We start from the raw sequence: 23,702 nt of genomic DNA, 5'->3' as shown, positions 1-23,702 counted from the left end.
TTAAATGAAATAAGACCGATTTTTTTCTCTCAAAGATTGGTTTTTACCTTTTTCGCTTTTTTTTACCAGATAAAACATCTACGTTTCCAATTGAAATTACTCGATGTAACCGTTCTTGGTAGAAAAGCATGTTGATGTGGTATCCTTTAAGTTTAAATGATTGATGAATGTACGTAGATAAATTGACGATTATATAATATTGAGATACTTTATCCGCTCATTCAGAAGCAGTAATCTTTGTTGATATTCCTCTTGTAACTTTTACGTTGATTCCTAAATCGGTGGTTTATTGTGAACTAGAACCAATTTTGTCACAGATCTATCAATACGAGCCTGTAACAGCAAATATGAATAATATTGATAACTGAAACTTCGTAATTGATAGAAATAAGAAATGAAATGAAATGAATCAATAATATATTCCACATATAACATCTGCTTGTAGTGTATTAGCTAATACTGACTATCTACACCGGTATAATCAAGTGTGCAATATTATCCATCAGAACGGGGCCGGTAAGTTTCGTCTTCTCAATACTTATACACCCGTATTATACGTACTAGCCAAAAATGACAATTTTAGACTCTATTACGATAGATCGATTCATTATCATCGATACACAAGTGACGAATACCAGACCTGAAATCATGATAGTTAATAGAAGAGACAATTCAGCCCTTCTCGTGTAATAGCCATACCAAAACAATTTTCTCAACAAACGCCAGGAGAAACTGACCGAGGAACTCGCAATTGGGATGGAACAGATGTAGCATAGCAAAAATGTGGAAGACCCTGCACGCACAAAAACACTTTCGCCGACATCCAGGAGGCTATTATGTTGGTTACTAGACACACAGTGCAGTGTGAACTGAGTCTAATCCTTTTTATGTTTTGTATCGAGGATAGGTAAATGATACCGGTTCTAAGCTGAATAGCGCATAAGTGAGAGAGAGAGAGAGAGAGAGAGAAATTCTTTATTGTCAAAAAATTGTTACAATTTGTAGACAAAAGCTTGTAAAACTAAAAAACAAACATAAAAATAACTAAATAAAGATAAAACCATAATGAGTAACTAATTTGTAGGTAATAGTAATAGGTAATAATTAGTAAATAAGTCCATAGCAAAAATTAAAGAAGTATGCAGCATGTCCAGAATTAAATCTTATTATCAGAATAAAAGTCATTTACAGAGTAGAAGGCACTTTCCAGTAAATACGCCCTCAAATTATTGCGGAATGCGGGAAAAGTGATTTCGATTTTATTTCAATTGGCAAATGATTTTTTTGCATTGTAGAATATTGAGCCCTTAACTAATTCTGAACGTGGAGTTAGCATTAGCATCAGGTAGATATGAAAGCGGATCATGAGAAGGAGTTATAGAATTTGATAAATTTTTGACTACATTTACAAAGTAATTATTGTGGTTATCAGTGAAATAAAGGTTATGCTCGATGAAGAAGGCTTATTCGCATAATAATAGTTGTTGAATAATCTTGTAGTATTATAAATAGTGGCATCGATTTAATTAGAATATACAATTTAGTATTTTCAATATTCTTATATAATTGTGTAGTATACCTAAAAAACATATATTCATTACGTATGCTACAATTTTCAAATTTGTGAAACACAATAATATTCAGTGATTAACCTCTATCACCCTAACTGCACAATAATAAAAATACGCAAATTGCAAATAAACAAAGAATAGAAATATTTTCTTAAAAGCGCATAACATAACAATTTATTTTAGCATAGCTGGTAGGAACGGCGCCAATAGCTGTCTAGTCTTTTCTATATCCCCCACCTCCCTTTTTTACCTTCGTACCTAGTTCTTTGAGGCTCTATGACAAGTTTTTAGTATTTCTCGTTCTCGGAATATAATTTAAAATGAAACATAGAAAACTGATGAAAATTAATAACTATTATTATATAACAAAAATTGAGAGCGTGCAAAATATTTTTTTCTATTTAGTGTGAAAAACACATTCCAAAAGGTTTCGAGATTTATTGTCTGGCCCTAGATTCCAATGTATAAATCTAACGGGGTTCTACTACAAGCGAGTAAATTGAAGCAGCACTAACAGGTTTCGACGGATTGTCGACGGCTACCATTGAGGAAGGAGCGCCACTGTCGAATACCCTTCGACGGCTGTCGTCTACATGTTAATAAACAATTAATCAGTTATTCACTTACCAAAAACATGAATACAAATTCGCCAAGTAAGAATAGGTGTAAGGTGTTATCTTTATTTTTTTCTAAAAATTATAACAATCTTTGAGAATAACATTTGATCAAAGTATAATATGGTTTATGAAACGATCAATATATTAATCCAATCGACCTAGTTTATATTATAATTATCAAGCATTCCTAAATAAGAATATCTTGTAAGGCCGTCGTGTTAAAATACACCAAGGGTTTCATATTAAATATCATCTTTTAAGATTATACTCAATCGAAGACATTCTTTTTTATAAATATGATAACTAATTATTATGTACGCGAGCTAACAGTAGGAATGGAAGTTGCTGTTACTATTAATAAAAGGTCACTTAGGTCACGCTAGCAGTTTCAATCTCCATCCTCAAAACAAAGCATATTACAAAAGTCTAATTATAATTGTTACGAACATACATTTTCACTCAAGTATAGAGTTAATGGACATGACTTGAGATAACGAATGAGAATAATTTCCTCATTCACCATGACAGGCTAACTCGATATTGGCAAAAACTCACAGTAATAAGTTAAAAGCCTAGTTAATTATATTATTGAACACTACGTATTAAACATAAAGGGTTGTTTGAATCTATTGTATTATATAAATGTACAAATAGGTAGCCACATTCCTCAGATTGAACATGAATTTTACTTTCTGTCTCTGAAGAGGATAACTTGGTTATCGAAACGCGTGTCAGACAGTTTATTTGTGAGTGTTGGTGTAGAGGTTGTTTGAACAGTGTAATCCCTATTATCACTAACGGTTCCTCAATTTTCAACTTGGTATCCGCTGCTCATTGAACCCAAAGAATTAGTGAGTATCTAAATAATCATTTTGGTTAGGCCAAAAAATTTACAAAATTTCAAAGATTTAGTTCCACAAAATTTTTTGTTACCAATAATACATAGTACTCACGTAGATAAAGTTTTTTAATAAAAAAAAACAAATCTTTTATTCATAAGAAAAAATATCTATTTAATCATATAGTTGCAGTGTTTTTCACAAGAAATTAGATAATATACATACATATTTAAACGGATTTATTAGATAATTACTTCATTTAATTGAAAAAAAATAATCAAATATTTACTCACAATCCTAACTTTTACATCGATAACAAACAATGGGGCAAACAAATTCAATGGGAGCGTGAGAATTATATGGCTTTAGAAAGTTTGGATAAATTTGGCTAATAACTTTCAATCATGACTCAAAATTTTCATTTTTTAGTTGGTTTTTTACTTTACTTTTAATTATATTCGTGCAAGAGAACTCTTGCTAGCACTAATCTGCCGATCCGAAGATATTCAGAACTCCAAATGCTAACTTCTTCGCCTTACTGAAGCAACCTGGAAGACTATTCCATACGTCGAATATAAGAGCGTCAACACGCGGCATTTCTTTCAAAGTTGTCCACTTTTGTTGCGTTATATACGTACATTTTTGGACCTCCAACCTTTCCAACTTACTTTCCAATTCTGTTTACCACTCCACAAAGTTTACTTTATAAATCGATCAATTGCATTTCTAGAGATCCAGTTTCAATTCCAAATGACTCAATGTGGATTCAGTTACTATTTGTGTTGAAAGGATTTACTTAATGCTAGGTTGGTTTTGAATTGCTGAAATCTGTCAAAAAATTCATCTTTAATTTTTTTAAATCTATGCTGAAGTAATTCGTGTCAACTGTTGCGCAGGTAATATCGCAATATTGCTTCAAAAAATGAAAATGGAGTAATTTACCGCTCTGAATATATTCTGTAAAAAGTGTTAATTTTTATTAAAAATAAACCAATTCTTCTACTTAAACATAGGCTGGGTTTCCCTTGCAATTGTAGATTTAGTTCATTTAATTTCGCTGTGATATCTACCACAAAATAGAATTTTTGCAACTATTTGTTGCTCTTTAATTCAGGATGATAAATGCATTTTTCATGTAGAAATGTATTTATTCCGTTTAATCACAAAGCAAAACGTTTTAACATCTCACCTTTGGAATGCCGTCACATTTTATTATGAGATAGGAGGTCGGAATACTGAGTCTCCATTCCGTTTAACACTTCTTTAATCTGGCGGTGGTAGAGTGATTTTGACAAGATGCCATTAACAATTTTGATTACCAAATTCATAACCTCAAAAAAGCGTTTCTTGGTGTATTATGCAGTGAAATTTCGTAGTTTATTTTGCTCTGAGAATCATTGTTGCCCCTTGTTTTTGTCCTGTCATACTTGTGGTTCCATCAGTTGCTTTTGAAAAGATTTTATTTAAATTGATCTCATTGTGTTGAAGAAATTTTTGCTCGGCATTCGCTATATCTTCCCCTTTAGTTGTTTTCCTATGTACAGTTAAATTGCCCACTTCAATTCCACAGGAGGACATGTATGCTATTTTTGCTCCACAATTTATTAATCACGCTTTTGTTTCTCCTATTATTACCTATGAAAATAAAAACATTTTCTGCCGATTAGTTAAAATCTACTTAAATTATAGACATTTTCTACCAGAAGCGATTACCTTGTCTTGTTGATTGAAAAGACTAAAAATTTTAAATCATCAATTGTAATAAACTGGTACTTTTAAGAATTTAATTCTTCAATCTCTAAGCCAAAGTGTATCAAATTTCATTTTAAATGACTGTAATAACTTCCATAGAAATTTTTAAGCAAATAATGGGGTATTGAAAAGGATATCAAATTATCAGTCCTTTTATGTTGGGTACACGTGCCGACGCTGTCATGCCACCGCAGTGTCGGTTCGTCAAAATGCCAGTAGTCGTCGTCGAAATTCGTTCGTTGCCCAGCAACCCAACATCCCTTCTCTTGTTTCACTCTACACCATGTCATCTACTACCTCGCCCCGCGCTTATTCAACTCCCCAAACCTTTCAGTTTCGCGTATGATTCAATTATCAGATGCGACATGTTCCCTTTCTTAGTGGTTTATTGACTTATTTCTTTTCGCACACACGTCGATAAATGAATGGGCAACGTAAAATGATCACATGCGGAGTTTTGTTTCGCCACTTTCTTTAACCGGAGTATGATTGGGGTAGTTGTTTTATTTTCGGTTCGGAAGCCTACATAACCTTAATCATCGTAATTTCATTTATTTACGTCTATTATTCTTTGTATACCAAGTGTTTGGAATGGGTAAAAGTTTTTGTGAGGTTATATGTATATCTATGTTTTTAATAAGTTTATCAAAAATGATAGTAAGTATGTTTTTCAATAATGCTACAAAATTATTTCACTTTAGATCCAAACTGCAATTGCTACATGTACGACCATCAACAGTGAAGTGAGAAATTTTATACAAATCTTGTAAACATATATCATATTTTGTTTGGTATAATGAAATAGTTCTCCTACTTTTGTTTTTCATAATGAACTAATTAAACAAATAAAATCTGTAGATTTAAAGCTTTTTACGAGTATTCAAAGGAATTTTTTTTGAGTAAAGAATTTTACGAAAACAACGAAGCGAGTGGATAATTTTCACAAAATACAATTTACTTTTAACACGAATCTAATAGAAACTATTGTGATAATTAAATAAATAAAAATATTTTGAAAAAATCATATTTATTTCAACTTCAAATACTAATTTTTTGTTTTAACACATGGCAACACTGATGTGAATTACTCAAATCTGACATTGCCATTATAAAGTTTGACATTTTTAATGGTGAATGTACTCAGAACGCATTGTCATACGAGTACTATTTGGGTTATTGGCAGATACTTGAAACTTTAAAATTGGTCGAAAAATGCAATTAAATCTCAACATTTCCGTGCGATGATTTTCTGACCTCCGACGTGGATTTTAAACAACAACAGTGTATCGATCAACTCGCTTCGACTTTGGGTGATGAAGTACCATCTCGAGCCACCGTTTTCGTCGGTTTACCAAATACAATCGTGTTTCGCAGGTTTTCCAAATCCAATCATCTTTCGCTACAGGATAAATTTTGTGAAGGTCTTCCAAAATTGACCGTTGTGCCAGAAAACGTATTACATAAACATTTAGCTATCGAATAGATTTGTTTGCATTGATTACCGCATAATTTGACAATCGCTCAATAAAAGCTCGTGTCGATTGGTGCAAAAAAAATACAGAAAAAGACTTCTATAAGATCGTGAAAGGCGAAGAATTATGGATCTAAGCATATGCACCCGAAACTAAACAACAATCAACTAAGTTGTTCGCGCACACCAAACAAATGGTCGCTTATTTTTTAGGAACAACTGGACATATCGCCACGATCAATTCTGAATAGTACATCAACGTTCGTTTGTCAGAAGTGTTCGAAAAACCAGGGAAACCAATCACTAAAAGACGAATAATTCCCCATCACGACAATGCGAGCTCTAACACATTAGTTCAAACTAAAACGTTTTTGAACACTCAAAACATCGAATTGATGGGTCATTCCCAGTACAGATTTCTTCTTATTCCCACAGATCAAAAATAAATTTCAAAGCCAATGTTTTTTTACACCTGATGAAGCGGTTGATGCCATTAAATCACATGTTTTGGAGCTACCTCAATCTGAATGGAAAAAATGCTTCGACAATTGGTTCAAACGCATGCAAAATTGTATTGATCTTAATGAAGAATATTTTGAAAAATTATAAAGCCATTTGTTCAATTATAAATATTAATATTTATCTCAAAACTTAGATGACGTTGAATCACTGTAATCACTGTAGTCAACAACAATCAATATTGTTCATGGTTTGCGCTTTTTATTGAACGTTTTTACTGGTATTTGATATTCATCTTTCATAATGAGAAATATAATGAACTGTATATTTTTGATGATCTTGAAGAAGTCGCAAAAATGACATGTTATTCCATAATGTTCTCAATTGGTGTAGAATGAAAAATGTTGAAGGAAACTTCAGTAAACTTATTGGCATATTTAGAAGAGAAATGAAAAATACGGAACTTCGTAGCTTTTTCGATTGAGTTTTCTATGAAAAAATCAAGTGCGCTAGAAACAAAACATAAGGTCGTTATAATCCAAAAAATACAAAACTTACGTTTGTATGATTTCGTAGGTTAATCCATTGGGCGAAAGATGAAAAATATTGATGGTAAAAATTGTTACTATTTTCGGGATATATAGAACCTGCCGATGCGATGTAAAGAATTAGAATCTATTGATAGATGATATTAAATTAGGAATCATGTCCCGAATGCTCAAATCCCAAATACTAACATTAAAGTCGTTGTTTTCGAATTTGTCAGAAGACAAAATTATTAAATTTGTATATCGTATTAAAGTAGCTATAAATTAAGTGCAAATATTAAATTACATGTTATCTTGGTTAAACTGACAATGGTAATGGAACGCATTCATGAAATTATTGTATTATAATCTATCTTCGAAAGGGACCAAAATTTTAAATCAATCTAATCATTAACATGGGTGAAAAATGGTAGCTAAAAATTCCGCAGCCTGCTACCTTGGTTATCATGGCAAAGTTAGTCGGACAAATTTATGAAATTATTATATTGTCATCGGTCCTGTAATTTTCTAGCTATTTTAGGTAGCAATAATACTAGGACTCATAGAAGCAAACCATAGAATCTCGTAGAATTTTTAAATTTATTGGTAATTATTATATACAGAAAATAAATCGATTTCCGACCAACAAACTATGATAATCAAAAATATTTTAGCGGAAAACATTTCGTACAAAACATTGTAATTAACAAATTTGGAAACTAGACAAACAAATTACCAACTGCTTAAGGTTTCCCAATCCCAGTTTATATAAGGGATATCGTTTTTGTAGAATATCTATAACTGTATTGATCCAGGGCTCTATCAAAGGAAGTGTCCAAAATAAATACATCTTCAGCTTGACATTTAAACTTGTTTTCTTAATTGTTCTTGTTTTTTTTATATTTTTCACTTACAAACCAATGCATTTGAGTTATCCGTAGTTCTCTTGAATGCGAGGAATTTTTTACTATTCTTTTCTTATGTTACATCGTGTCTAGTTTTCCTGAAATCTTAATTATTAGGATTTGACATACAGTAAGCGATTTGTTAATTATGTAAGCATTTCGTGGCCGTCGTCCCTTGCTTGAATGTTTCTTGGCATCTGAAGCCATAATCGAATATCTCTTATGACAGTTGTCTGAAAAGTTTCCGACCTAACAAAGAAACTAGACTTTTTTTCCATAATCATGTTTATTTTTTAACATAACCTTATAGGCCTATACTATAGGGTTCACACCAGCAATGAAAATTTAGTGGTCCAAAAGGACCACCTAAGTTATGATTTAGTGGTCCAAAAATATAACGTGGTAGACAAAAGTAAAAAAATTAACATATGCATGCTACACACACTTTTATACATATTTTTACGGCATATATAAATTCTTTTATGCAAAAACAGCACAGTAAATATAAAACATAGGTTTTTTAAAAAATATTTTGGGCGACAAATTTGTCGTCGATGTGTATGATTTTGGCGACATTTCTTGATGATTTGGCGACAATTGTGAACCCTATCTATATACTTTAACATTTTTAAGCCTCTCAAATAATAAACCTCTCCTCAAAATAAGCGTTTACTTATGCGATACAGTCGTCGTCTGATTAAAATTTCTTTCCAAAGTGAAACTTTGAGGATAGGAAACATGAAAAAGTCCTTGGGTGTCAGATCTAGTGAACATTGTGTGATTAACCAATTCGAAGTGCAATTCGGGAACTTCAGTAATGGGGATCACCAAAGTGTGTTGTTCTGATATAAAAGCACTTTTTGTTCTTTCCTCATTTCCCTTATCAACTAATGGAGCATAATACTCTCCAGTTATTGTTTTACCTTTTTAAAGATAGGCGATCAACACAGAAAAAAAATGTTATTATTGTCATAAAATTGTTTACAATTTGTAGACAAGAGCTTGTAAATAAGTCCGAAACGGACACAAATAAAATAAAATCGAAATATAAAATATACACACAAAAAATACAATAAATACCGATGTTACATTTTGAAATTGTGAATATTTTCAAATGCATAAATTGTCAAAACCAAACAAATTCAATGATGTGATTGAACGAGATAATAAAATTAAATATAGGTCAATCCTAAAATATGTAATAATTTGTATTAAAATCAATATTAAAATTAATCCAGTGTGCAAAATGCTCAGAATCAAGTATTAATATAGAAGTTCGTTTATAGCCTAGAAGGCACACTCCAGGAAATATACCGATTCGATTTCAATTCAATTTTTTTCAGATTGTATAACATTGAGCACTTAACTAATTCTAAAAATCCCATGACTATCCCAAAAAACTTTTGTAGCAGATGAAACTGTATTTTTCTTATCCACATTCTTTTGCAATTAACTCCTTTGACTGTTTTTTTTTTCGTTTTAGGAGTGTAGTGGTGAATCCAATTTTTCCTCTTTCAGAACAATTATAACAACCACTATACTTTTATCAACCAGAAACTAAGCGTCCAAAATGGCTGACATAGTAGTGAGAATCTATCAAGGCATCCGTGAATATATTTTCCAACTTAAATTGATAAGTGCTTTTATCTTCAAGTTGAGGTCGAAAACTTCAGAAAACCCTCGTACTACTTAATGTTTCGCAAACTCGTTCGGTTGGCTTGTTCAGAAGCTACTTGTTGCTCCGAGTTATTCTAGTTCAATCTTACTCGCAACTTTTCGAACCAGCATTTACTGAGGTAGTATCGGTACAACAGAGTCAAGTCAGCAACTTTTTTTCAATGCTCTTAGCTGTCCAAGTGTCTGATCAACTCTGGATCGTCGAATTGCTCTTTTCTGTATTGAGTCGAGCATTCTCAAGACACGCTTGTGAACCAAGCTCCAAATGTGCGAGCAATACTTCAAAGTTGGACAAATCTGGGTTTTGTAGAGGATTAGAAGCAGTTGCGGGATATATAGCTTTTTAATCTCAATGAGGGCTCCAAGTTTTTGTGAAGCTGCTTTAGCTAATTCGACCACGGGACTATGCCAGGACATATTTGTCTTCGCTGCATTGAACTCAATTAGATTGCTTTTGTATAATTTTGAGTTGCACGTAATATTCCCAAGTTATTAAAATTAACTATCCAGTTTCTAATATTAAAGGTCGATTCATAAACTTGGTTCTATTCAATAAAAATGATTGAAATGCGTAAGACCTTTCAGAAATTCTGTTTCTAGCCGTCAAATCTGTCCAGGTTCACGCCGTTCTAACAAGCCAATTTTATATGTTGCCGAAGGTCTTCATAGCAAATAATAAAAACCAATAAAATTTGTTTTCGCGTAATACTAAAGCTTCCTTTTCTATTCGACCAGTAGTATTTTGAATGTCAATTTTAATTGAAGGTCTTTACTACATGGTTTTGAAATGAGACATAACCGTCTTAATAAATATCCAATATTCGTTTTTAATTCGTATTAATCAAAACTCTTTGCACATTTTAAGTTTTGAGGTTATCACAAATTAATCAGCAAACGTATTGCTACACAAATGATTGTTTTAAAAGATGTATATTTTAGAACTTCAGTTGAATAAAAAGTGATAAATTTAAATGATTGTTTCTATGTCTAATAACATATTAACCAATAAACAAGTGATATGAGAAAGAAAATAATGTTAGAATCATTTGTTGCAGATTAGTAGTTCCGATATCACGATGGCCCTTTCACTCAAAATTAATTTCGTCGACGAAAACGTTACTAAAACCATCGTTTTCGACCCTACAACAACAGTTCACGATGCATGCCGAATTATTAGAGATAAATGTGCAGAAAATGACGGACAACGTGAGTATATTATTATTTTATTTATCTACAATATTTCATAAGTTAAATTGTTTGACATAGAAAAATATTTATATATAAAAATAGTTACATTCAAAAGCCATCATTAAATTATAAAAACATATGGGTACTTTGTATGTGTAACATATACGTAGTGGGGTCCATGAATTTTTGCCCTCGTATAGTAAATAGAGTGCCTTCGCAAAAATCTAAATGCACGCAGCAGTAACAAAACTCAACAGGCTTTATACAAAAGTTAATGGTTGAACTTGCTGCTTCGATCCATTATATTATAGCAGAGCTAGAACGACCATTCAGACATTTGTTTTAAAACTTGTATCAAATTGAGTTTACGGTGACTTGTGTTCATAATTTTCAACAATTAAAAATTGTTTCGCTGGGGACGAGAATCATTAGAAGATGGCCCACGGGAGGAAAGTCCTGTGACGGTGACTATTCCAGAAAACATTGAATTAGTTGAAGGAATAATTGTAAATAACAGGCGCCTGAAAACAAAAGAAATTGTAGCACAGACTGGAATTTCCAAAACAAGTGCTCTAAGGATCCTACATTAGCATTTAGATATGACAAAAATTAGAACAAGGTGGGACCCTGGAATTCCGGCAGTGCAAAAACAACGTCGAGTAGAATGTCGTAATTACGTCATTTGGAACATACCACTGGGCGTCTACTACAATTCGAGAAAGTTTACTTTGAAATCTTTCCAAAATGGCTCCTATAACTGGATATTCTCTTTACAGATGGACTTGGCCACTACTTTGTAAAATAACCCTGTTGGATTGGATAACTGGAATCTTCTGCCAATCATCAAATATAATTTATGTAATTGTAAATGAAATTGATTTTTTTTGCAAATATATTGTTGTTGTTAATTCAATCTACGATCTACATGTATGCCAAGATAATTAACAGTATTTGAGTGATTTGATTGTGTATTACCGAATTTTACAGGAGAACTATTTTTTAATGTTATATGAACATATTTACTCCCATTTGTTTTATTCTCCATTTTTTGCCAATTTTGTTTTCTGTCCACTGCAGTCTGTAAGTTGTGAGATGCTCTTGATGCATCTACGTGTGATATGCCAAATATGGTAAGTATAATCATCATACGTTGCTACGGTGGTTAAGCGTCTAGAATGTGTATCAGCCGTATATAAAAAATTAAGTGTAGGTCCTAACATCCTCTTTTGTGTGTTCAATTAAAAAGTGTCTGTTCTTTAAGTAAGACTTTAATACTTCAAACATATATGGCAGTTGTTTGAATTTAGATAATAGCCTCAAATGCCAGACCTTATCGAAGGCTTGTGATATGTCTAAAAATACTGTAGAGCAGTATATTTCTTCCTCGATATCTCTATTTATTTGATTTACTATTCTGTTAACCTGCTCAATAGTTCCCTGTTTCTTTCTGAATCTGAACTGATAACCTGGAATCACATTATTTTAATGAATAATTCCATGTAGTTTATTTATAACTTTTCTAAAAAACTTTAGGGAACTAATAGGACGGTAAGACGTGACTTACTCTACGTATTTTACTGGTTTCGGAATCATTTTTTGTTTGTCAATTTTCGATTCATAAGGGAAATTGTAATTATTGCATTGAAGAACGCTTTACATGATGCGATTCAACGTGCAATGCAATGGCAGACGCAATATTTCTTGATCAAAAACATGCGTAGATGAAGTTCAGTTGATTGTTTCATGCAAAATTTTGCACTTGTAACATTATCGATTTGGCGCCATTTTTATTGCGTGCAAGCTGTAATTCTAGAGAGAGGTCTAGTTACTTTTGGCGAGCAACCAACTTGTCCATCAGGCAAGGCAGCAGCAGATATAATTATTGCCAGTTATTCACTGACCACATTTTTCTTGTTTATTTTTCTTAGCTATATTATATTTAATTTTTAAACCGGTCACATAATATTAAAATAAAATTTGACGTCAGAAATTTGTTTATAAAATTTTTGTTCGGAGCAGCCATGGTAAAGTGGCAGGAGACTTGCATAAGGCCAACGACATGCAATATTAATCTATGAAATATTTTAATTGCAATTTCTTGTACGTTATCTTGCAATATGTCAAGCTGACTTGAATATTCAAATTATAGCTTTATGGACTATCAAAATATTAGAATTTAAGAAAGTCTCATATTATATGACTACAGGACTACATCTAGCAAAATTACTCATAGAATTAGATTGCTGTTATATATATTATATACGTATATTTTGCTATCTTCGGAAAAAAAATGATGAATCTATTTTATATATATATATATATATATATATATATATATATATATATATATATATATATATATATATATATATATATTTCGATATTTTCACTTTTAATTTGTAGTACATTTATTTATAAACCTATGAAAACAAGAGTAGTTTCAAAATTTAGAAATTTAGTCTTGTTAAATGTCAGGTCTTCTTTTATTGTAGAATACGACACCCAAAACATTTTTATTTAATAAACTAATTAATTATCCAACCAAATATGAAATACCCTTGTATACCATAAGTAAAAACCATTTGTAAGTGCTTATGTTATCACTCATAAATAGCAGAACAGATAAAAAAGAACCTTGGATTCTAATAAACTCAAATACTCCCACGCACTTTTTAAATAGAGACAATAGAATAAAAACGAAAAAATATTTTAGATTAGAAAATATCAGTCTCATGTAGTAGAAAAGATCCCTTCACTGATCATCTGACTTTATTTAGAACATGCATAACAAGGTTTCGACATTAGGATTCATGGTTTTGAGTTCTGAACTTGAATATATCCGCTGTTACATCGAATTAATAGTCTGTGTTCTGGGAGACGAGGTTTTTTCTCATATATATGTATATATTTAAGAAAAAAACCATGCTACCACACAAACATTATCTAGACGGTTCAATCTTGGAAAGGTGCCTATCTTTTATATTTTATGTTCTCTAATCTTATCGTTTTCTTTTTACAACTTCTGTTGCCAAAAATTACATATAGTCCCTTCTCTAGCAAGCTTTTCAGTTATTTACTTGCTGACCATATCTCTTGATCCAAAAAAGTATTTGTATTAATTAGTACAATTAATTATTCCTTAGATTCCTATTAAAGTACGGTCGTAATTCGCATACCCACAGTTAATTTTACTATAATTTCGAAGTCTTATTCTTCATTCTCTTTCGTTACCTTGAAAATCTTAATATCATCACCTGATATATATGTTATATATATACAGTGCTTTTCAGATAAAAGTATCCACCTTTAATAACTTTTGTAATACTGGTATTTAGAAAAAATCCAAAAACACGTCAATTTATGTTGGAAGGGGCAAGCATTATGGCTTATTTAAACTTACTGGAAAAGCCACCCCCTCACCCCTAGCAGCATCCCCTTTATTTTTTTAAATTACTTTTTATATTTTTTATGTAAAATTTGGATACTCCTCTTTGAGCTGATTTCAAAAATGTATAATACTTTTAGGTTAAAGTGGTTAGTTTATGAGATAAACAATTTTTCTTTTAAGAGCACAAATTTTACTTATTATTTACTTTCACCTTATTTGCCTGTACTAAAATGGTTTGTACAACAGTTCAAACTCTTTAATCTTTTTAACTGTGCTATTTATTATGAAGTTACAATAAGTGTTCAAAATGAGTACCATTCACTTCCATACAATGGTATAATCTATTTTGAAATGCCTCTCTGACATTGCTTAATATGGCTGGATTTAATTGTCGACATTCATTTTCTATCCTCTCTCGTAAATCATCCAGAGATTCTGGTTGGGTAGCATAAACTCTTGTTTTTAAATACCCCCATAAAAAGAAGTCTAGGGGTGTTAAATCCGGTGACCTAGGTGGCCACTCCATCATCTGCCCCCTTCTACCTATCCAACGAGCGGGGATTGTTTCGTTTAAAAATTGTCGGACAGGCATAGCATAGTGTGGGGGAGCTCCGTCTTGTTGAAATACCAGTAAATCTTCGGAAAGGTTATCATCATTTTCTATTATTGTTGTAATACGTGGGTCAACCCCTTTCCTGTGTAACTCAAGATATGATTCACCATTTAAATTTCCGTTGATGAAGAAAGGTCCGACAATGTGGTCACCTAGGATACCACAACAAACGTTTAACTTTTGGAGATGTTGTGTATGGAATTCACGCATAATATGTGGATCACTTTCAGCCCAATATCTACAATTATGCCTACTTACTAAGCCATTTAATGACCATGAGCATTCATCAGAAAAGCAAATATTGTTTAACAATTGTGGATTGTTATTGATAATTTGCGTCATTGATTCGCAAAACTCTAGACGACGATCAAAATCATCTTCATTCAACTCGTGCACCAACTTAACTTTGTATGGGTGGTACTTGAATTTATGTAGAACTCGGAAAACTGTAGAAGATGAAACACCGATCGCTCTACTTATTGTTGACAACGATTGGGGTTGTTGAGCCTCTAAGCTGACTTGCCCTAAAATTGCCACTTGGATTGCTTCGTTATTTACGAGTCCCTCTCGCTTATGCACTTTATTGCAAACAGACCCTGTTGTGGTAAATTTCTCCATCAGTAGAATTACATACTTATGAGTTGCATGTCTTCCGTCATGTAATTCTTTAAATATTCTAGCAGCAGCTCTTGCACAATTATTATTTTGGTAGTATAAACCTACAATTTCAATTCTTTCTTGCAAAGAGTAAACCATTTCAGGGAAACAAAATAAATAATGTATCAAATTACACTATCAATAGTGACTACAAATTCTAGTTGACAATGTCAAACTTTAATAAAAAGTAGAGTTTTTTGTTGTTTGGATTTTTTAAGTAGAATAAATAGCACAGTTAAAAAGATTAAAGAGTTTGAACTGTTGTACAACCCATTTTAGTACAGGCAAATAAGGTGAAAGTAAATAATAAGTAAAATTTGTGCTCTTAAAAGAAAAATTGTTTATCTCATAAACTAACCACTTTAACCTACAAGTATTATACATTTTTGAAATCAGTTGAAAGAGGAGTATCCAAATTTTACATAAAAAATATGAAAAGTAATTTAAAAAAATAAAGGGGATGCTGCTAGGGGTGAGGGGGTGGCTTTTCCAGTAAGTTTAAATAAGCCATAATGCTTGCCCCTTAAAGGTGGATACTTTTATCTGAAAAAGCACTGTATATATATATATATATATATACATATATATATATATATATATATATATATATATATATATATATATATATATATATATATATATATATATATAAAAGTTAGTCCACTTTGGTGTGTATGGTGTTTGGCTGCCATGTTCCCAATAAGAAACCGCTCATAATATAGCTATGGGAAAAGTCAAATGGCAAAGGCATAGGTAATAAAAAGGTGTATTATCCTTTCTTTACCTTTCTTCAAAGAACCTAAAAATTTATGTGAAAAATTTGAATAAAATTTTATTTTTATCTTTCACAAAAAATTTTTTTCATGAAATGTTGTGAAAATTTACGTTTTCATGTCCCAAATGTCCTGTAATTTAATTGATTTGGAATATTTATTTTTTAATAATATTTTGACTTGTTATCTAAAGAGCTGATATTTTCACAGGAGAATTTTCCATTTAATATTAGGGTGCTTTTTATGTATTAAGTCAAAAAAAGTTGGAAAAATAAATACTTTAAATCAAATAAATTAGTCAATATTCACTAAATTTCGTGAAAAAAAAATGTTTGTTGTAAAAGATAAAAATGAAAATCCCACAATTTGGTTATTTCAATAAATTTTGCTGAAAATCGATATAAACCGTTTTTTACTATTAAAAACTTACCCTGTTCCCATTTCCGACCTCAGATCGGCCGTGAATTATCTTTTCTTTAATTTTTATTATATTCTCATCTTTTTACAATAGATTTCATCCTAGTATTATTATTTTATTATATTTAGTTTATTTTTTAACTTTTTATCACTTTTAAAGGCTTATGGTCTAAAACTGCCATTTTGATTTCCTCGGGTACATGCTCTGTTTTTAGTTTTAATCCAGATGTCCAACGGAATGGTGTTGGGGAAGTTGGGTTATTTTCCTTTCATTTTTCAACGGAACATACCTTTTTAGAAGTTATTTAAGGAATGATTCAAAGTCATATCTTCATTGATTCAGTATACATACATATATGAGGAAACCTGTATCCTATATCCTGTATCATTATTTTAGATATATTGAAAAGGTAAAAATGAAATGTGGAAGACCTCAAGTGAATTTAAATACTGGTTAATATTGTTAAACGTTGACACTTGATAAAATTTTTAAAAAGGGTTCAAGTAACATTCAGCTTCATTTAATTTTTTCCAGCTAAAGATTATGGTTTGTTTCTCACGGATGAAGATAATAAGACAGGGGTGTGGCTAGAACCAGCAAGAAATCTGGAATATTATATTCTACGAAATGGAGACACACTTGAATATAGAAAGAAATTAAGACCTTTAAGGGTTAAAATGTTGGATGGTAAGTTATTCATATCCTTTATGCCCAACATATAAATGTAGGTCTTACTATATGTTTAAAGAAAATTGCTGTAACAATCTAAAGATCTATTGCATCTTCTTATTTTATTCTTTTTTGTACAAATTTCTTTTGGTGATTCTCTTGGCATCCTACCATAATGTCAAATAAGTAGATATTTTTTCATCCTTCTTTCTGTAGGCTCCAGTGGCACAGGTCACACGTCATTCATTTTACTCTGTTGTATTTTTATTTTTCATTCCATTTTAATGAGGTAATAACATAATTTTCTAATTTAACTTTATTACTGTTTATCATGGTGTATTTGAAATTCCTATTTTCTTTTTTTAGATCTGATTAGTATCAAATTTAAAAGTGTCTAAAATATTGGGTATTTTTCTTTCACTCATGAAGTATAGAAAATCCATCATGTTTTTTCTTCTTTGGTAATAATTAATTAATTTTGTTCTACTTTATATTTCTTCAATTTTTTTGGTTTATTCTTATTGTTTAGTTTATTGCCTTAATTTTGTATGTAATTTTTATAATATTATTTACCATTCATTCCAATTTTTTAACTGATCCATTTGCACTAAGAAACTTTTTGATCAAATGGATATTTTTTAAGGTGCTGTTAAAACAATGATGGTAGATGATTCCCAGATAATAGCTAATTTGATGGTTGTTATTTGTACAAAATTGGGAATAACTAATCACGACGAATATTCTCTGGTGTTGGAAGATTTGGAAAATCAAGAAAATATAGATAACCGTAACTATGGTACTCTAACATTAAAACGCAAAAAGGAGGAAAAAGAACGAGATGCAAAAATGGAACAACTACGTAAAAAATTACACACTGATGATGAAGTCAATTGGCTAGATCCCTCAAAAACGCTCAGAGAACAAGGCATAGATGAAATGCAAACAGTATTATTAAGAAGAAAGTTTTTCTACTCAGATCAAAATATTGATTCCAGAGATCCAGTGCAATTGAATTTGTTGTATGTACAAGCAAGAGATGCCATCTTACAAGGAACACATCCAATTACTCAAGACAAAGCTTGCGAATTTGCAGGTTTACAATGCCAGATACAGTTTGGAGATCATATAGAAACTAAACACAAATCTGGATTTTTAGAGTATGTATTATTGTATTGAATAATGTCTCTTTCAACAGCTATACTCTAAAAAAAAAGTGAAATCAATGTTTTTATCAAACAAGGCTTTTCTATTATTTGAAATCCTATAGGTATATCTTATAGCAACTTTAAATGGTTTTTCAAAATTTTTATTCTTCTCTTTATATTTAGGTATGCTTAGGTATGTTCTAGTTCAATACATAAATTGAGACATTTCTTTTTAATCATACATTAATCTGAAATAGAGAATATTAATATTAAAATATGTTACAATACAGTTTTAGTTAAGCCTTTTCCATTTTTCATCATGAGTAATAATAATTTTAGGCTATAATAGCAAATATATATCATTCTTTAAGTCTTTAAAAAGTAGTAATCCTAGAAATAACTCTAATGTATAAATAATTTGTAATTTTTTATGGTTATTCCAAAGAACATATTTCAATTAATTCGATAAGGCAATAATTCTACTCTAGATTATATTTCATATTCGTTATTTATTTGGAATCAGTTAGATATATTTAACCATTCATCCATTATTTTAGCTTGAAAGAATTTCTTCCACAGTCTTACACAAAAATTAAGGGTATTGAAAAGAAAATATTCTCTGAACATAAAAAAAACCAAGGTCTCAGTGAATTAGATGCAAAAGTAAAGTACACCAAAAACGCTCGCTCTCTCAGAACTTATGGTGTAACATTTTTCTTAGTAAAAGAGAAAATGAAAGGAAGAAACAAGCTGGTACCTCGTTTATTAGGGGTAACAAAGGATTCAGTGTTACGTCTTAATGAACAAACTAAAGAAATTTTGCAAACTTGGCCATTAACGCAAGTGAGACGATGGGGTGCTAGTCCTAATACATTTACTCTAGATTTTGGGGATTATTCTGATCAATACTATTCTGTCCAAACCACGGAAGCTGAACAAATTCAACAAATAATTGCTGGATATATAGATATTATCCTGAAAAAACAACAGGCTAAAGATCATTTTGGTATTGAAGGGGATGAAGGATCTACTATGTTTGAAGAGAACGTTGCTAAGCAAAAGTGAGTAGTTTATTTGTGTTAATTGTATTCTGATGAAAAATTGTAGATGTTGCTTTATTGTTTTTTCTGTTCTCTAACAATTAATCATGTAATGGTAAGTGAAAAGTCAGTCTCAATATTGTGGAGAAGATAAAATATGAGGAAATCTTCTTGGATATTGTTTTGAATGTGTATTTTCATCATTTTATGTCAATGAAACAAAATTGCTGTGCAATAATCAATTCTTCGAAAACTTGCAATACTTATGAACATTATCAAATGTTGTTACTCGTAACTTTCGCTATTTTTTTAAATTGAGTTTTTATCTTACCTGTCGTTACCACAATTTCTATAGCTATATGATATGTAATTGAAGATGACGTTGAATTTCGACTTTTAGCTTTATTAATGTATTCCCTATCTGATCTGTTCTGTATATTTACAACTCTTCTTTCAAATCCAGAGTGCTTCTATATGTTTCTTATCCAAAGCATTTTTGACATAAGCTTGCAATGACATTAAGTAATTAGATGAACTGGAGTCTCATTCTCCTCTTTGCAGTATCTACAATCGTCAGTTTCTACCATAGAGCTTTTTAAGGAAACTAGTTTGGTTCTACTGAGATTTAAATACTTTTTGGATTGGATCTAGAGTAAAAATTACCTGAAAGAACTTTTTTAGTGACATAGCCGTTAAAGTCGTTACCAGGGTACTTCTCTTTCAATGTCCTCCCTCTGAAACCTTATAGGAGTATTTTCCTGCACCAAGGAAGGTCTCCAATCAAATAAAAGATGTTCTTTTTCCTTTTTTTGTAAGTGTATTGGTTTTTTCATTTCCTTTGATTCTTGTGAGACCAGGAACCCAGACTCGGCACTCCTATGTCAACTTTGAGGCGATGACATTGAAGCTCACTGTAAAATACATATTATTTTTTGTGTTGGTTATCTAGAGCCATTTTTGTATGGTATTTATTTTTTGAAAGTTTCGGTGCTTTATACCTTTTCACAGTCTGCCTTTCCAACATACTACACCTATTTTTTGGACAATTTTGTCTGAAAAGTTGTGTTTTTGTTTTTTATTCAATCCATATCCTGATTTTTTTATCAAAATAGATAAAGTTCATTATATGCAGTAATGGATCTGTAGTAGTTTTGTTTATTATTCTGAAACTATTTTTACATAAGATTATTCTGAAATTACATAATTTCGTTAATAATAATTAATTATTGATAACTAATAATCAACTTCTCCCTGTATCCACTTTTATAATTTTCCTTTATCCATCTTGTTTTCTTTTCAATGCATTCAGTAATGTACGGTTTCTTTATATTTTAGAGCCACCATTCTGCAACAGCGAGAATCGAGTAAAGTTGGTAAAACAAACATTGAATCATTAGCTAAACCTGCTGTTATGAGAGTTGCTGATGGTAAGCTTTATTTTATTCTTATTTCATTTTAGGTGTCACTCAGATATGATTATTATTTCTCATTGGTATAGCTATTTTGTTTATCCATATTTATTTTTCACATATTATTTTCAACATTATACCACCAAGTTGATTCTATAAATAATTGGAAGAACAACTAAGGGAGCTAGGCTTTCCAGACCCAGATCAGGAAAACTGCCAGTGTAACCAAAAGTCTCTAAAGAGATGGATGGAAAAACTTTAAATGAGACAAGTTAAAGCACATAAAGATGACCTCTCTTCCTGTCTTACCAATCAACTGCTTCATATAAACAGACTCGACATACGACTATCGACTGGTTTTTTTAAACCAGATATGGACATCTAAGACGCTATCTCCTTACTATAGGACGATCCAGAATGCTGCTGGTGCTATGAGGAGGAAGAAACTGCAGACCACATCAAATACAGGGCAAACCTTAAATATTCCTGCGATGTTGAAAAGTTTATGTCTAGTTGTCTGATAAATATTTTGAAGAATATCAGCCTTTGACATTTTTTAGTGGGGTATCTCAGAAGGTCTATATGCACAAAGTTCTATGACTGCCTACTGTTACAACTGTAACCTAAAGAAGCCATGAATAAAGATGTCAAATATCGTTTTAGTCAAGATAAAGCACCAAGAATAATCTGTTTTTAAACAATAGTAGATAAGGATCGTTCTCAGAGAAATACAGTCTTTCATCAAAAAAGATACACAAAGATCTGCTATATTAGTATTGCGGAAAATTTTTTGTGTACTAAGAAATTTAACAAAGAGAAATTGAAAACTAGTAATTATTCTTTTTTCCTCGTACTGGCACTGACAAACTGACAAAAGTAAGACAACAGCTGAAGTGCCAATAACAATATTTAATCATTGATAGAGAATTTTATTTAGTTATAGAGAGATTCTGTAAAACCTTTCCTCCGTGATATCCAGATAAACCTGTCGATGTCATAGCGGTCCAATCAAAATTGTAAAAAAGAGATCAAAATGCAATGTTTATACGACCATGTCGTGTTAATTTTTGCTATGATGAAGGGAACAGATAGCATAACTTTGACATTGCTTAGTTACTTTGTATGATCCTAAGATTTTGCTCTGGAATATAAAGAGCTGGAACTTTTACAAAAACTTCCTTATATACTACTAAATTGTACTACTACAGAGTTAATTACTTTGTTACCCACCAAATTGTCAGTGAATCTCGGGGTGGATTGTTTTTTATCTATTGAGTTGTATTATAACCTTCAGAAAGAGGTGACTCTTATCATAGAATTGATCACAATGACCTTGTGACTTAATCTTTGGCGCACATATTATATGACATCACTGGTTAAAATTATTCATTCGCAACTATGTCATGTACATCAAGTCCACTGCTTTTTAGTTTTATTTGTCGAGTTTGTATTTATATTTTTGGATAATAATGAGTATCTACAGATTTTCAAATTATATGTACAATTATTTGTAAATCTTGTGTTATCCTCTTCATTTTTACATTTTGTGATAAAACAACTAAAGAAAATCGCAGAAAAACGAGGACAGATAGGATAAAAAATGAGGTAGTTATAGAAAAACTCAACTCAAACAAAATAGTTATATGATTTATCTATCTAAGCCTATTAAGAACAGGAATAAAAAGACTGAAGGAAAGGGAGTCTTAGGAAAACTTGTCTTTACCAAGTAGCATAAGAAGGACGATGAAAGAAGAAAATTAAGTAGTAAAGTTGAAAACCTAACCAATACTCTGGTGCTATAAAGTGCATAAAGAGTTCTAGAGAAGAAAAAGATTCTTACATTTTTATATTTGAATTTTAAAAAATTAAGGAATTTTCAATATATTTAAACAAGACAATCAATAATTATGTTATGTTATCCAGAAAAATGAATTGTTTGTCAGAATTTGAAGATATATTATTATGTTTATAATGTCCTCCAATAAAAGAATTTAAGAAAATAATTTCTTGCATTCGATGTAAATTTTCTTTTTGTTTTTATTTTATTTTACTTTTATATTAGGAGAAAAACCTTATGGCGTAGGCATGATGAGTGGTCCCATGCAGACCACTATTAGTGGATCTGTAAATGTTGGGCATGCCCCACCAACGGTAAGATTTTTTATTTTTTTTTTTATTTGATCAACTAGAAATTATATATCTTACCCTCAAATTTTTATGTAATTAACTAATTAACCCTTGTGATAGAATTTTGTATATAAGTTCTAACCTTCATTATCACTTAAGATTCAACTTTCAAGTCAAGTGAAAATACTCGGATAATACAATAATTATTATACTATGTTTTTAACCAATGGCTACAAAATTTTGTGAACTATAGCAAACCATTATCTTCATCATTTTTTTTTTCAATTAATTTAAATTATTTCTCCGTCCAAATCATAAAATCCAAATAAATATAGTGTAACCTGTTTTAACCTTACAATTAACATGAAATATTTTTTTCCATGTCTATAACTTGGATAGGGATGAGAGTAGGTACATATAGACAATTTTTTGTATATATTTTGTAGCACCAAAGCTC

The 23,702-nt window shown here is 31.0% G+C and overlaps 1 protein-coding gene across 3 annotated transcripts in view; it reads left to right on the top strand.

The window, feature by feature from the left end:
- LOC130442391 (talin-1) overlaps window positions 1-23,702 on the top strand; it is a 106,756-nt gene that overhangs the window by 34,859 nt on the left and 48,195 nt on the right. For all 3 annotated transcript variants that reach the window (XM_056776457.1, XM_056776458.1, XM_056776459.1), the window contains exons 2-7: window positions 10,874-11,024; window positions 17,390-17,542; window positions 18,168-18,681; window positions 19,227-19,730; window positions 21,045-21,136; window positions 23,181-23,269. In XM_056776457.1, coding sequence (XP_056632435.1) covers window positions 10,895-11,024; window positions 17,390-17,542; window positions 18,168-18,681; window positions 19,227-19,730; window positions 21,045-21,136; window positions 23,181-23,269 — 1,482 coding nt within the window. In that variant the 5' untranslated portion in view covers window positions 10,874-10,894. The remainder of the gene's footprint in view (window positions 1-10,873; window positions 11,025-17,389; window positions 17,543-18,167; window positions 18,682-19,226; window positions 19,731-21,044; window positions 21,137-23,180; window positions 23,270-23,702) is intronic.

This window comes from Diorhabda sublineata, chromosome 4 (assembly GCF_026230105.1).
Source record: "Diorhabda sublineata isolate icDioSubl1.1 chromosome 4, icDioSubl1.1, whole genome shotgun sequence".
Taxonomy (NCBI): domain Eukaryota; kingdom Metazoa; phylum Arthropoda; class Insecta; order Coleoptera; family Chrysomelidae; genus Diorhabda; species Diorhabda sublineata.
Note: the sequence above shows the minus strand (reverse complement) of the source record. Positions and strands in the feature narration are given on the sequence as shown.